General features: G+C 31.7%; 1 protein-coding gene across 3 annotated transcripts in view; it reads left to right on the top strand.

Annotated features, from left to right (window-relative positions):
- Nucleotides 1–14783, top strand: part of Rtn4 (reticulon 4) — a 67893-nt gene that overhangs the window by 22377 nt on the left and 30733 nt on the right. The window contains exon 1 of one of the 3 annotated variants that reach the window (XM_076833771.2): nucleotides 9958–10205. The exons of the other annotated variants lie outside the window; for them this stretch is intronic. Coding sequence (XP_076689886.1) covers nucleotides 10172–10205 — 34 coding nt within the window. The 5' untranslated portion in view covers nucleotides 9958–10171. Of the gene's footprint in view, nucleotides 1–9957; nucleotides 10206–14783 lie in introns of those variants that run through there. 3 annotated transcript variants of the gene reach the window in all.

Genomic DNA, 14783 nt, shown 5'->3' with positions numbered 1-14783 from the left:
TTGCTAGATGTGCTCAGTGGAAGGACAGTGAGTCAAGAGAGTTATGGATAATAGCAAAGAACAGTTGAAAGTGATGGACTATGGCATATAAGTTGAGGAAATGAAAAGAAGGCATTGATAGGAAGAGAGTAGGTCATTGAACTTGAGGTCCAAATTAGATCTAAGAATCCAAAGTGGTGGGAGTAAAAATGTGACTGCCAAAATGTTGTGGTCAGTTTAGTATTGTGAGTGTATGTGGCTGGGTGTGTTGGATGTTGAATTTGGAATTTCAGAACAATAGCTGTTCAATTTGAATACAAATGGTCAAGTTTGCCCGAGACAAGGCCTACAGTGGAGCTGGGTAAAGGTTGCTAGAGTTTAAATTACATTCTGGAAAGTCACCCATGATAATGACCTGACTTAGATGGAGAAGAAGATTAGGAATTAGGGACATAAGTCTTTGGTAAAGGACAGTGAGTGAGACAACTGACAAGATATTATATGAGAGCAATTAGGAAGGATAGAGAATGACATAACTGAATAGTCAAGGTCTGTTTAATAATTGTCTGGAAGTTGCAATGGTGGAGCAGAGGGTACTACCTCTCCCTCATTTAGATGTAGAATATAGGAGAGCACACAGCCTCCATTTAGAAAAAAGTTCTACGGGAAAAGCAGTATCCATCCTCAAGGAAGAGTCAGGTTTTGGTGAAGGTGAGGTAATGCATTCATCAAGTTGTAAAGAAGTTAGTAAAGAAGTTAAGGATTATGAGAGCTGGTTCATGTGGAAGGTGGGTTTCACAAACAAGGGAAAGTGTTTGGGGAGGATAAATGGAAGGACAATACCTGAGAAGCCCAGTACAATGTGTTGATGATAATGTGGGTAAAGACCAAGGAGAAACCAGGATGTGAGCAGGACTGAAAGGCTTCTGATGAATCCAGCACTGCCTGAGAACTTAAAGCTTCTAGTCCTCTGGTAGATGGAAGCTCCAGGAGTTTCAGGAATTGACTATTTCTTGGATTGATTTTACTAAACCTCTAGAGATCTATGGCCTAATAGGTCAATGTTAAGGGAAAAATAGGGCCATTGCCATGGAAGGTTTAGTGGTGTTGGCTGATTGAAGAAAGTTTAAGTAATGCTTGGGCTTTTTTTCTTTCTTTCTTTTCTTTTTTTAAGGAAAATATTTATGCCTTTTCTCTGAGAAGAATGTTATTCATGACTTTCTTATTCAAGGTTTTTTTTCTTTTCGTTTTTTAAATTTATTTTTCTTCCCCTGCTTCTCCCACCTTCTCCCTTTTCCTCCTTTCTCAGATTAAATTGTATATATTTATAAGATACAGCATGATACTTTGATAAATAATATATAATGTGTACTGACTGAATAAAGTAATTTGGATGCACTAAATGTGTATATTCTTGAAAAACTACGGGAAGGAAATCAAGTGTTGGTATAATGAAAATAACGAGTGACATTAGTTCTAGTCTTGGCTGTACCACTGACAATCACTTCATCTTTCTTCATGTCACTTTACTTTTCTATAAAAGGAATGGGGTGAGATTAGATCTTTACAACTTGATAATTTCCTTCTTTGTAAAGCCATCTGTTAAAAACAGTTACTTATTTCAAGCATTGTGCTAGGTTTTTTTTTTGGTGGGAGAGAGAAAAATGAACAGGAAATCTTGCCCTAATATAACTTTCAGTTGGTAGAGACAGACTGGTTAAGGACAGAACTACATTGTGATACATTTTATAATGGGTACAGTCATTTACTTCCCTATCTTCCCAAAAGTATGGGCTAAGCATACTGAAGTCAGATGTAATAGCATATATACCGTTAGAGTAATAATAGAGGCTCAAATGGCTTAAGAACTTTACAGCATTCCTAATTATGATATATAGGAAACTTTGTTTTTTGCAGTGCTGGGGATTGAACCCACCCAGGGCTTCACACATGCTAGGCAAAAACACTCACTTTGGGTTTTTTTTTTTTTTTTGAATGTCCAAGTCTTATTATTGTTTTTATATTTAATGTTTTTAACATTGATAGATATTAGATAACAAAATGTCAATTTCCTCAGGTCATTTATTATCTCAAATTTTTGTTTTCTTAAAATGACATTTTGTAGGCAGAATTCAGTTTTAATTTTGGAAAGGAAGACATTTCATAAGGAAAATGAACAAGATATTATGGTGTATACTTTGTTGCTTTGTTACTTTTTTAAGTAAAACTTGTCAGGTGGAAAAGAATACTGGTCCCTCCCCTCCACTGTTGAATGAAAAATTTGTAACAAAATGTTCTTAATTTGAAATGTAAATGCTGATTTTTCTTAGTCTATATTTTATTTACACTATACCTCATCATTCAGAGTAAGCTTTTAATTATCTAGGCCCAGTATTTTATATGTGTTCTCTATTTAAATTTTTAAAAATCCTGGCTAAAAATTTATGATTTTGATACTTATTTTCCACTTTTGTTTTTAAAATATATTTTGAATATTATTAGCATTAAAAGTTTTCAGTTTTTCACTCACTTTAAAAAATAAAAAAAGTAGAAAGTAAAATACTTGTTAATACTTGCATAAATTTATTCTGTATCCCAGCCAAATGGGTAAAACTTCTGAAAAGAAAGTTAACAGACTGGTGGCACTATCACTTGAAACTTAAAATGTTTGTCAGATGATGCATGGAATCTCAGTGTGGCATAGGAATGACGGTTTATGGATATCAGCATTTAAGGGTTGTGAGTGAAAAAGCATTGGTACATGGTAAAGGAAAAAAGAGGCCACTGGTATAGGAATGGCTTCACAGAAGAGGTGATTTTTTGAAAGTTACAGATAACAAATATGAGTAAATAAACATAGACATTTATATGTGTGTACAAATAGCCACACAGAGAAGTTTTCCAGATTCTGTTGTGGTAGATACAATATGTTCAGTATCTAATCCTACTTTGTAGCTAGGCACAGAGGTAGATTTGTACACTGGCCACATGTGACTAATTGTGAAGAAACATTTAGGTTTATTCAGAACTAAACTGAAAAAATCAATCTATGCTAAAGAAGGTTTTTGGTCAGTTAGTTGCTAAAATTATCTCTGGAAATAAGCAATACAAACCCATAGTATCATTTATGATTTTTTTCTGTTTTAAAGCTAATTGCTTTTTTTTAAAAAAAAGTAAACTTTTTATTGGAAATAATTTCAGACTTTAAAACAAAGTTGGAAAAATAAGCAGTACAAAGAATGTTTTATAACCCATTATTTGAATTCATCTATTTTACCCCATTTGTTTTATTTTGTGATTTCTCTGTATGTGGGTATATATATATACATATACATTTATATATATATCTCATTTGTGATTGCTCTTTCTGTATAAACTAGATGTGGTCATGTGTTCATCCTTGTTTTTTTCTGAACTGTTTGAGAATAAATTATATCTTTGGCCTTTTACCCCTAAATACTTCAAATAGAGATCATTCTTTTAAAAGCAATTTCACATTCTTACTTCATTTGTCTTTACCCTTAACTGAAAAGAAGGAACCATTTTATAGTCATTGAAACCTCTTAAGTTTATGGATGCTAAGTAACTGACCTAGGATTATGTAGCAAATTATATAATGTACATAATACTTTTGAGCTTCTGAGTATATGTGTCCCAGACATTCAGCTAATTTTTTATTTATATTAGTTATTATCTGATTCCACATAGATGGTCTTATTTCGATAGGAACTACAATTCCAACCCAGGTTTTGTCCACTTCTCAGTTATTTGTGCATTTTGACATAGCAATTATTCTCCTGATTTTAGTGAGAAACAGAGATGCTGCTGTTGTGTTGTGTTGTGCAGTAAGCAGTGCAAGGTTTTGTGTTGGCTTTGTGTTGGGCAGTAAGCAATGCAAGGCTTTGATAAGTCAAGAAAGTTGACTATTGTCAACATTTTCTTTCATGTTCTTCTATATGTAGAATATCAACTAGAATATTCTGTTGCTGCTGTGTGGACACTGAAAACCCTGTTGTAATAGACAATTGCTGTTCATTTATATTGTTGGTATGCCATTGGTAAAGAAAGGTGCTGATGTCTCCAGTTCAAACCACTGAGATCTTGACTTAATTATAGTGATTGATTGATATATATATTTTTGTTGCTTGATTTGTCACTAATGCATAAACTATTTTCAGTTCATAATCAAAATATAGATTGTATCTTCCTGACCTTTTGGTGAGTAAAAGTGTAAACCATTCACAAATTATTTATTCATTATACTTAAACTGCATAATGTTCAGGGTTAAGCAACTAGTAAAAGAAGCTACTTAAAACCCCATTATGAAGGTAAAGAGTGTAAAAATTATGCTTCACAAATATATATATATATATATATATATATATATATGCTTCATATGTGTGTACTTAAAGAATTTGCATTTGATATTTTTATGATTAAACTTTAATATTAATTTAAAAATTATAGCTTTTGGCCTTTCTCACTAAAACATTGTAGGTACTAAGGTTCTAAGTTTTGTCCACTTAAAAAAATATATTTTTAGTAAGCAAATATTAGTTAGACTTTGATTATGAAGCTGGCAGTTAATCTGATTAAAAGTAAGAACTTTAAATACTTTCAAATATATAAATATTTGTTTAGCATAGCAAGGCCCGGTTTTTGATCCCTAGCCCTGGAATAAATAAGTAGATATATAACTGAAATAGTATTAGTAAATTTCCACTATAGCTAAATTAAAACCTATATTTTGTTAATACAGGAATTGATTATATTTACTTTTAAAAAGTAGCGTTGTTAAATTAGTGAGGATTTATTTAGTGCTTACCAAGAACCCAATAAAAAAATATACCATGTAAGACAGGTACCACTAAATATGTGGTTAAAAGAACTTAATTTTGAGCATTTTACAGACTATAGAGTTCTTATCCTTGTCTTTTTCTTAGTTTGGGCAAATGTTTTAATAGTCTGATTTTCAGGAGAATAGTTCATGAAGCAATCTGAAATTTATGTTCATTGTACAGATCTGAGAAATATAGAAAGGCATTTGAATGCGATGGAGAAAATTGTAGTAACTGCTCAAACAATCATTGTTAATATTTCAGAATACTTTATTCTAGTCTTCAGTGTATGTGTGTACTTTATAAATGTAATAAAACAAGCATTTTACAAAATTGGGATCATATTCTGCAAGTTTAAAATTGTTTTAACAGTATCTTAATTGCAAACATTTTTGTATTTTTAAATATTCTGTTGCTGCATGATATTTTAATGTTTAGTGTTCCTAGTATGAATATAGCTTAACCAGTCAGTTCACTGTTGTTGGACCCATAGATTATTTCTGAGTATTGCTGCTTTTGTTATTGATATCTTTATATCTGGATATATTTTACATATTTAAATTATTATTCTTTTCACTAATTTCTAGAAAACCTGTGTCAGTGGATATCAGCATGAACATTTTCAGAGTTTTAACAAAAGTGGACATTAGAAAAGTATGAATTTTACCCTTACAACAGAATAAGAAAATACTCTATCACCAACTGATATCATTTTTTTTAGGTGATTTCCACATTATTTAAAACTCGAAAAGTACAATAGTTTTCTTCCTGTTTCTGTTGCTTTTTCACCTCATACTCTTTACCAGAGTCACCTTTTTGGACTTAAATAGTGTTCTAGACATTTTATACTTTTTAAAAACTTTATGTGTGACAGGTGAAAGTGGTATCTCTCTTTTGATTTTTAATTATTAGTGAATGTAAATACACTTTCAATATGTTTTGGCTATTTGTATTTTGTTTTTTATGAATTGCTTTGCCCATTTTTAAATTCAGGTGTTCATTTTTTTTTCTGACTTTGCATATATATATATATATATATATATATATATATATATATATATGAGAAAGATGAAAACTCTAGTCATGTTAGAGTTTTCCTGCAATTTTCCAAAATATTTTTATTTTATTTCATTTTACATTTTTACTTTTTCACAAAGGAAAAATCTATATTTACTTTCCTTGTAGTTTTCATTTTTACATTTAATTCTGATTTATTTTAAATGGATTCTGGAAGAAAGTCATTTTATTCTACGTGTTTTTTGCTGGTGGAGTTTTTTGCCTATTTCCATTGTACTCTAATCTAGTTCTCTATCGCCAGGAACAATCTATGGAAGTGCCAGAAAAATTCAGAGTAGTTTTTGCTAGATTGTGTGTCCTGGATTGGGCAATCAGTTGTAGACTATGGGTGTTGCTGCCATCTAGTGTTGTTGATAGAAAACCAGTTCTGTAGAGTACTTTGTAACTTTTGACCATAGGGAATAAATTCAGTCAGGCAGAAAAATTTAGTAAGCTGGAATTATCTGTTCCACGCTTATGAATGACATTAAAAATTATTTTATAAAAAAATTTTGCATTTTGACATTTTGTACTAAGTCACACATGTTTGAATCATGTTATTATAAACATTTTGAAATGACCCTCAAGATTTCCCCACAACTATGTACTTTAATGAAAAAAATCTTTAAAAGATTTGTGCAGAGCCTAAAGACAAGTTACTTTTTGAATTCTGAATTTAGAAATGCTTTGGTCTTTTAGGAGTATCTATGTATTTTAGATTTTAATGTAATAGCATTTAATTCTTATTAAATAGTATCACTTTCAATTTCTTTGTAGATTTTAGCAGCTCATGTGAAATTATTTATAGACTTAAAAATACACATTTTTTTTTGGCTATTTGAAAACGTCATTCATTTCATACATTTTCATTTCTTAAGATTGTTCAGTTATGTTGAAGTGCTATAATTTAGTCTATAGAGGGCATTGTATTACAGCACATGGTAGGATTTTAAGTGTTTAATACCTCAGTAATGTATGTTTAATTTTATACCTTTGCTTAGCCCAGAATAATTATATTGTAAAGTAAGTTTAACATTACACTGTAGCTGTAATTGTTGTTATAAAAGAACGATTAATTTAAAAGCATTCCTGTTCTCTGGCCGGAAGTAGATATAATTATTTTAGCTACCAAGACAGTATACAAAGCAGCTAACTTAGGGTGTTGCACTTTCAATATTAATGACCGCTTTTTTCTCACCTGATTTCCTTTGTATCTCTAAACATTGTGAAGAAAACTTTTTTTAAAAATATTTTTATTAGTGGTTGATGAACTTTTTTTATTTGTATGTGGTGCTAAGAATCGAACCCAGTATGTCACATATGCTAGGCAAGCACTCCACTACTGAGCCACAATCCCAGCCCGAAAACTGTTTTTTAAATTGATGCCTATTGTAAAATGCAGTTTAATGCTGTCTCAAATCCTTCCAATTACATACAAGTACATACAAGTCAGAAAAAAAATTACGCTCAATTTCTGAGGTTATCGAAAATCTTTTAAAACTTTTTTTTTAGTTGTAGTTTTGGACACAGTACCTTCACTTTATTTATATGTGATGCTGAGTATTATTGGACCCAGTACCTCATGTGTGCCAGGCAAGCACTTTACCACTGAACCACAACTCCAGCCCCAGAAATATTTTTTAATCTTTAGAAGGAATTGATTTAATCATAATTTTCATGTGAACTTTGTACAATAAAAAGATGAACATTTTTATTAGAGATATAATTACAAAGGTAATTTTAGAATGTAAAACTCTTTAGAAAAAAGATTTAGATATATTTGGAGGTCTTTATCATGTTCAGGAGAAGAGAATACTGAGGGTATGGATATTGAGGAGTGGGAAGATACTAAATATGAACTTTGAACTTTTATTTCAAAAGTTCTAAAGAAGGCTGATTTTTCAGATGAGTAAAATAATACTTTTCACCCTTCCCACTTTATACCCTCCCAATATGGAGCAGGACTTAGAATGCACACTAAACTTCTGTTTACTTGAGTTATAAATAAAGTGTGGTTCCTCCTTTGGGAGCCTTTTACTTTTAAGGAAAAATAGGGTTCTATCTCAAATAATCAATGACATTTTGCAAGTTGGGATGTGCTCTATTTGAAAATTCCTTCATTTTAAAAAAATAAATTGATGAAAAAATAAAGATACATTTTAGAAAGATATGTCTTTTATTCAATTCATTAAGATGGGGGGTTTAATGTGAAATAGGACCAGTAAACTTCACATATAAATTTTAATCTCATCCATTTTTCAGATTTAAACATTTTTTTGCTTAGCTAGCTACACTTAACAGTAGTTTAAAAACTTTGTAACAATGAAATGGACAGAATGGCAGTGGATTTCCATGAGCTAGTTTTCCCTGTACACTTATAGTACCCTAATTTGCAAAGAAGATGAAATGCTTACTCTGAAACCTTATAGTTCCTGTGTTCACTTTTTAATCTGCCTGGAGCACTGTTAAGCATGTTTAATGTTTAGATGAGTGAATGTGTATTATTGCATTTTCTTACCACTCTCAGACTTTAAAAATGTAATTTGAAAAAAGTAATTTGAAAGATGAGAAAAAAAAAAAACCTTTATTTCAAGAAACCTTTTTCTCCTATTTAGTAATCTCTAACTTGAAATAATGTTTGAGTACTGTTTCTGAGTACTTCATTCCCATGCTTAAGTGTTCTTTGGCTTTCAAGTTGTTTTGTTGTTGTTGTTGTTGTTGTTGTTCTTTGCAGTACTGGCGTAGAACCCTTGAGCATGCTAGGTAAAACACTGTATTACTAAACTATACTCCTAACCCCTGGCTTTCAGTTTAAACGACTTATTACTAGAAATATTTTCTTGGGAATATTTTATACTTAATGAATAGTTTGGGATTCTAAACTGTTGCATGAAGAAGCCACATGTTTTCACCCATGATCAGATTTGTAACAAGTTTCTCAAATGGAGTGGTCCATTGGATAAAGTTTAAATATTAACTGAGAATACTAGGTTGTTTTCGGAATGATTTTATTTTATTTTATTTATAATTGGAGTTAGATAGGAAAAGAAATGAGCCATTGGTATATGGGTCTCTTCTGATATTAAGGATTTTTCAAGGTTTTACAGCCCATTGTTTTACAAGTTTCAGAAAATAACCCTATTTAAACATTGGTTTAATCTTACATATTTTTGTACAGAAGCTACGTATTTGGAAAATACTTCATTATGCCAAACATTTAAAACTATTTTAGCTTATTTGTCATTATTTATTGTTTTTTCTGCTTATGCAGACATTAGCATCAGGTAAACCAGTTGTGGAACATAAAAACATACTTTCTATCCTAGAAAAAAAAAATGCCAATTTCATGAAGTTCAAAAAAAAATATTAGAAATGTTTAAATAGATTTGTTTTTATGTTTATCAATAACATTTTGGTTTGCTCATGTTATTTTCCCAAGGCAATTATATAATTAGTACTTTCTCCTCAAGATACGGATTTGTTAATCATGTCTATGGTGAGATCTAATAAATATTGAATGATAAAATTCAAGTAGATGATAATTAAGTATATATTTGTAAGTGTCTGGCTTTTCATAATTTTAAGAGGAAAAAATATTATAAAAATTAGATTGGTTGAAATTGAAATTTTTTCTATCAAAGTAATGTATATTCAGTAAACATTAATTAATTTTACTTTGATTTTTGTTTGTTCCCTTATAAGTGTGCAAAATGCTGAATATGTAAACCTTAATAAACTTGGAAGAAAGTAAGAAGAGACTCAGCTTTTCCCAAGCTTGAAATTTAAGCTTTGTTGGATCAGTCCATTTTTATTTTTGTGAGAAACTATTGATTTTAGAGTTTGAAATTAAACTAAGCCAGCAACATAATTCAACCATCTGTCAAAACACACACACACACACACACAAAAACGAAACCCTGCATATGACTTTATATTCAGTGTTTGGTCAAAGAACAACCCTTTTTTCTTTTCTTTTGGTAGCTTGCCTCTTCCCCCTGCAAATGCTCATTTGGTATGTGCAACAAGCAAATGACTAGAACAATAAACAGATAGAAGGAAGGCATTAATGCCTGAGTATTAGTAGCCTAGTTACAGATTGCACTGCGTCAGACTGCTCCACACCCAGAAGACGTCAGGTGACTTCAGTCCTGCTGCAGTTGTGCAGCAGAGGAGACTGCAGACTTGGGTTGAGGAAACGGGTATTTCATGTCTCCCAGGAGTAGATTTTTGTAGTTACAGCTTTTCTCTTGGTATGCATAATTGATAATTGCAGCTGGAGGGCAGATCGTGACAAGAGATGGACGGTCAGAAGAAAAATTGGAAGGACAAGGGTATATCTGCTTTTTAATCTTTCATTCAGTTTTTTGTATGGAACTAGTATATATTTCTATGAGTAAGCTTTGCAACTTAGATATATGTAGGGTTAAAAGTGAAGCCTATGGAAAGCTTAATGCTGAAGGACTAAAACAGCTATCGTGTTTTTCAGTTGGTTGTGTACTAGAAAATGACATGCTGTTCTCTTTCACTGGTGTTTGGTTTAGTCTTTTTCAGTCCTGTCATTTAGGTTTTGTTCTTTAACCTTGCACATTGTAAATAGTTTAGGTCTAACATTTCATTTGTTGGTCACTTTGATATAAAAAATTTACATAATTCTCTTTATGTAGTCCATGGTGACATATTTTCTGTGACTATTTTAAAGCAGCTTATTTGGTTAGTTGAAATTCTATCCAAATGTTTGTAGGTAGCGAGATAACTGCGTTTGCAATAATCCTCTTTTCTTCTTTGGAAATCTGATTTGAACCTTTGAAATTACTGACTGCCTTTTAATATGTTTTCATGTATCGTGAAATCCTTCAAATATATGCATAATTTTCAATGCATATCTATATTTAAATCACTAACCTTTGTCCTTGTAATAACCAATCAGTGATCTTGATCCCCTTTCCTCCCCCTTGAAAGCCCAGATCTTTTCAAATCTCAGTGGATCATTGTGTAAGAATTTAAGCTTGTAAGTGGTAAAATGTTGACTGTAATGCATATTTTAACTGCATTTTAAGATGTTTAAATGCCGGGTTTTGTTTTTAAAGAGAAGGTGGTAGTTCATATGTTTGACCACTTAGAAAAAAATCATCTTAAAATCGTTAGAACTGCTTTTAAGTATCCCAAATTGACATTCTACACAAGCAAGCTTTTTTTTTCCTCTGACAACATTCAAGTTTTATAGTTCTTTTTGAATGTTATTTTCTTCTAGAATATATTATTGGTAGGATGGGGGATGTTTCTAAAAACACTGTCTAGAGCTAATAACAGTAACATTCACAATGTCCTTTTAAAAAATTTCTCAATAAAGAAATGTAGGGAAAAGGTGAGTCTAAGATTGAGTTAAGATTAACACATTAGAAAAGTTTTATATTTAATATAAAGAACAGAGAAAAATGAAGCTTTGGGTTTTTACCTGTATGGTTTTTTTTTTTTTTCACAAGTGAACTTAATAGAAGAATTTTTTAATCTTTTGAGCTATTAATGTTAAAAGTGAAAGATGAATTGATACACTGAAGTTTTTGATAAATAAAAATTACACTAGTGATAACATAGTAGTAAGCACAGGCTTTAAAAATAAGTGAAAAGTCAAAATAGAGCCTATTCTGCAACTTTTAAGGCTCAATGTTAATAATTTAAATCTTAGAACATTAAATAAGGCCTTAAGTTCTTCATTTTCTAAAATAATTTGAGGAATGTTTAAGACAGAAGAAATTAAGATCCAGTTCAGTCCATATCTGTTTATTTTTAGGCACAAATACAGAATCAAATTTATTCTTGAATATCTCTGAGGAGTCTACTTTGTATGTAATTGGAATGGCCCAGTATTTTTTAGTGCTTGTCTTTGGCTCTTTTGTAAGACTAGCTTTATTTTTCTGATTTAATGCTTTAAAAAGAAAATGTGTGTGTGATATAAATCAGATAACACTTGACAGGCTGAAGCTGCCATAGGCTGAGTTTTTTCCTCATTTTTTGAAAAGTGTTGGACAGTAAAAGAGTGATCCTAATCTAGGGTCTAGGTAAATTTTAAAAACACGCCAGGTCCCTTTTTTTTTTTTCCTTTCTATTTTGTTTTTATTTTTGCCCAACGTGAGAATTTCTCTGATTTCAGTGTTTAAAAAATGTTTCAATGTTGGTTTTTTGAGTGTTTTTGCTGTTTTGGTCATTTTGTTTTTGTGTTTGCTGATTAACTGATATATAAGATATTTGATCTTTCAGACTAATAACAGTGTTAACAATCTGTATTTCTCTATATATTCTTAATATTATCATGTTCTTTATATATCCTTTATATATAAATGTATTCTTAATTATATATTCTTAATTATTTTATATTGTTTCTTCCTGATGCTTAGAACAAATGAAATCCATGTAATGTTAGTTTTTTTTCTTTTTGGTACCAGGAATTTAATCCAGGAGCCCTCAACCACTGGGCCATATTTCAGCCTTTTTTATTTTTTTATTTTGAGGCAGGATCTTGTTGATTAGGGCCTTGCTAATTTCCTGAGGCTGGCTTGTGATCCTTCTGCCTTAGCCTCCCAAGTCACTGGGATTACAGGCCACTGTGCCAGCTCCATATGTAGTATTTGGTTATTGGGGTTATATTAAACTCTTGGAATTAAGACTATCAAAGGATGGGTAGGTTAGAGGGGTTGGGGTGAGAGAATGGTGTAATCATTGAGTCAGACTAGAACTTTCTGGTTGACAGAATATATATATATATATATATATATATATATATATATATATATATATATATATATATAGCGCAGCAGTTGAAAGATAAGATTGGTGTGTTCAAAGAAGATCTAGGTCAGATTTTCTGTCTTTTCTGTTGCTGGTGCCTCTTTAAAATACACATTCCTCTGATCCTTACCTACCATATCAGAGCTTACAGGGCCTGGTAATATGTATTTTAAATATCTTGTAGTTCTTAAAATACAAATTTTGATTTTGGCTAGACTAAGAAACTTACCCTTTTTAGTCTCTAGTTTCCTTATTTGCATGATTTGTAGGGTTCCAGTTTTGAGGTTCAATGCTTTTATGAAAAGATTCCCTGGACCAGATTGTGGAAGACATTGGGTTTGGGATTTTGTCATAAAGGAAATAAAGAGCCTTTGGAAGTTTTAAATTAGGGAGTAATAAATGATAAGTTAAAGAGATTTGTTTAGGGTGTATAATATAAGTTGGAGAAGCACCTAGAGGCATACCAGTTAGGGTGAATGTAGTTATACTGAGGTTTTTTGGTTGTTTGTACCAGAGATTGAATTCAGAGGCGCTTAACCACTGAGCCACATCCCCAACTACTTTTTATTTTGAGACAGGGTCTCGAAAAGTCGCTTAGTGTCTTGCTAAATTATTGAGACTGGTTTTGGATTTGATAATCCTTTTGCCTCAGCCTCCCAACTTCTGGGGTTATAGGCATATGCCACCGCATCCCACTATAATGGCATTTTAAAAAGTCCTGTATTTATCAAGATAGGAATGAAAAGAAAGTGACAGATTTGAGAAACTCAAGGAAGAACTACTTGGCATTTGGCAGAGACTTGAAGGATGAGAGTGGGGTGGTGGGGGTAGTGCTCAAAAGATAGCATGAAGTTTCAACCAGAGTAAAATGTTAACAACGATGTTGTTTTATCATTAGTGGAAATAAGTAGACAGAAAAACACACAAAGTTGGGTTTTAAGTTTTGAATTTGAAGTAATATAGAACATATCTGAATTTCCGAGAAATGACAATTTAATGATAAAGAATTTGGAATCAAATGCAAAGTGAGACAGATGAATACTTGCAGGAAGTTCCCAATGAAAGGCCTGAAGATTAAGGAAGGAAAGCCTAAAACCTACATTATGGGGGTATGTGGCACCAGAAAAAAATCAGAAAATTATCCTCAGAGCAGAAGCCACAAGAGGTTAGTGTAGTTTCACTGCTTTATGGGCTAGAGAATTTTAAAGAATTGGGTAGTTAAATTATTTATAGAAGCCAAATAGTGTGAAGATGGAGAGATGATTGTTGACCCTGTTAAATCTTAGGAGTAAGTGCAAGACTGTTCATTATTATTATTAATAACTTTTTGGATTGGGCAGTTAATGTGCCATAGGTGACCTTTGAGAGAAGTTTCTGTAGGACACAGGGGAACAGAAATATTCCTAACATTAAGATTCAGTTACACTTTCAGACCAGTGGCTTTGAAGTTTCAGGTAGAAAGGAGCAGAGGTCCTTGTGCTTAGAATGCCTTATTTCTCTTGGAGAATGCCAAAAAATGCCTGAAGACATTTAGCATTAACAAATTATGAGACCAACTGATGAGGAAAAGCCCCTACCTTTGAAATTTAAGCTTAGCTGAAACCCAGTGTTTAGGCATTTATTGGATATTTCTTGTCTTGGTTTACATGTGTAATAGAAAATTTAGAAGGTATGTAGAAGAACCTATCCCAACACAGAGAATGGTTTGGGGGTATATTTATAACAGAGTGTACTTGTTGGGGAGGTGAACATATGGTACATTTTGTTCTGTAGATCTTCCACCACTAAATAGGGAACTATCTTCCTTTTTGAAAATAGTCTGCATTCTGTATCACTGTGATATTTCTCTATATGTGTTATTAACCCCAAATATTTAAATTAAGCATTCCTAAAGATTTCCAAATATAAACAATGCTAAAAATGAATATAATTGAATATCTTTGTTCTTTTTTTAAAAAAATAATTTTCTTTAGTTGTACATGGACACAGTGACTTTATTTATTTTTATGTGGTGCTAAGGATTGAACCCAGTGCCTTACACATGCTAGGCGAGTGCTCTACCACTGAGCCACAACTCCAGCCCAAATCTTTGTTCTTATCCATGATTATTTCTATGTTGCTGG

Source organism: Callospermophilus lateralis, chromosome 14, assembly GCF_048772815.1.
Source record: "Callospermophilus lateralis isolate mCalLat2 chromosome 14, mCalLat2.hap1, whole genome shotgun sequence".
Taxonomy (NCBI): Eukaryota; Metazoa; Chordata; class Mammalia; order Rodentia; family Sciuridae; genus Callospermophilus; species Callospermophilus lateralis.
Note: the sequence above shows the minus strand (reverse complement) of the source record. Positions and strands in the feature narration are given on the sequence as shown.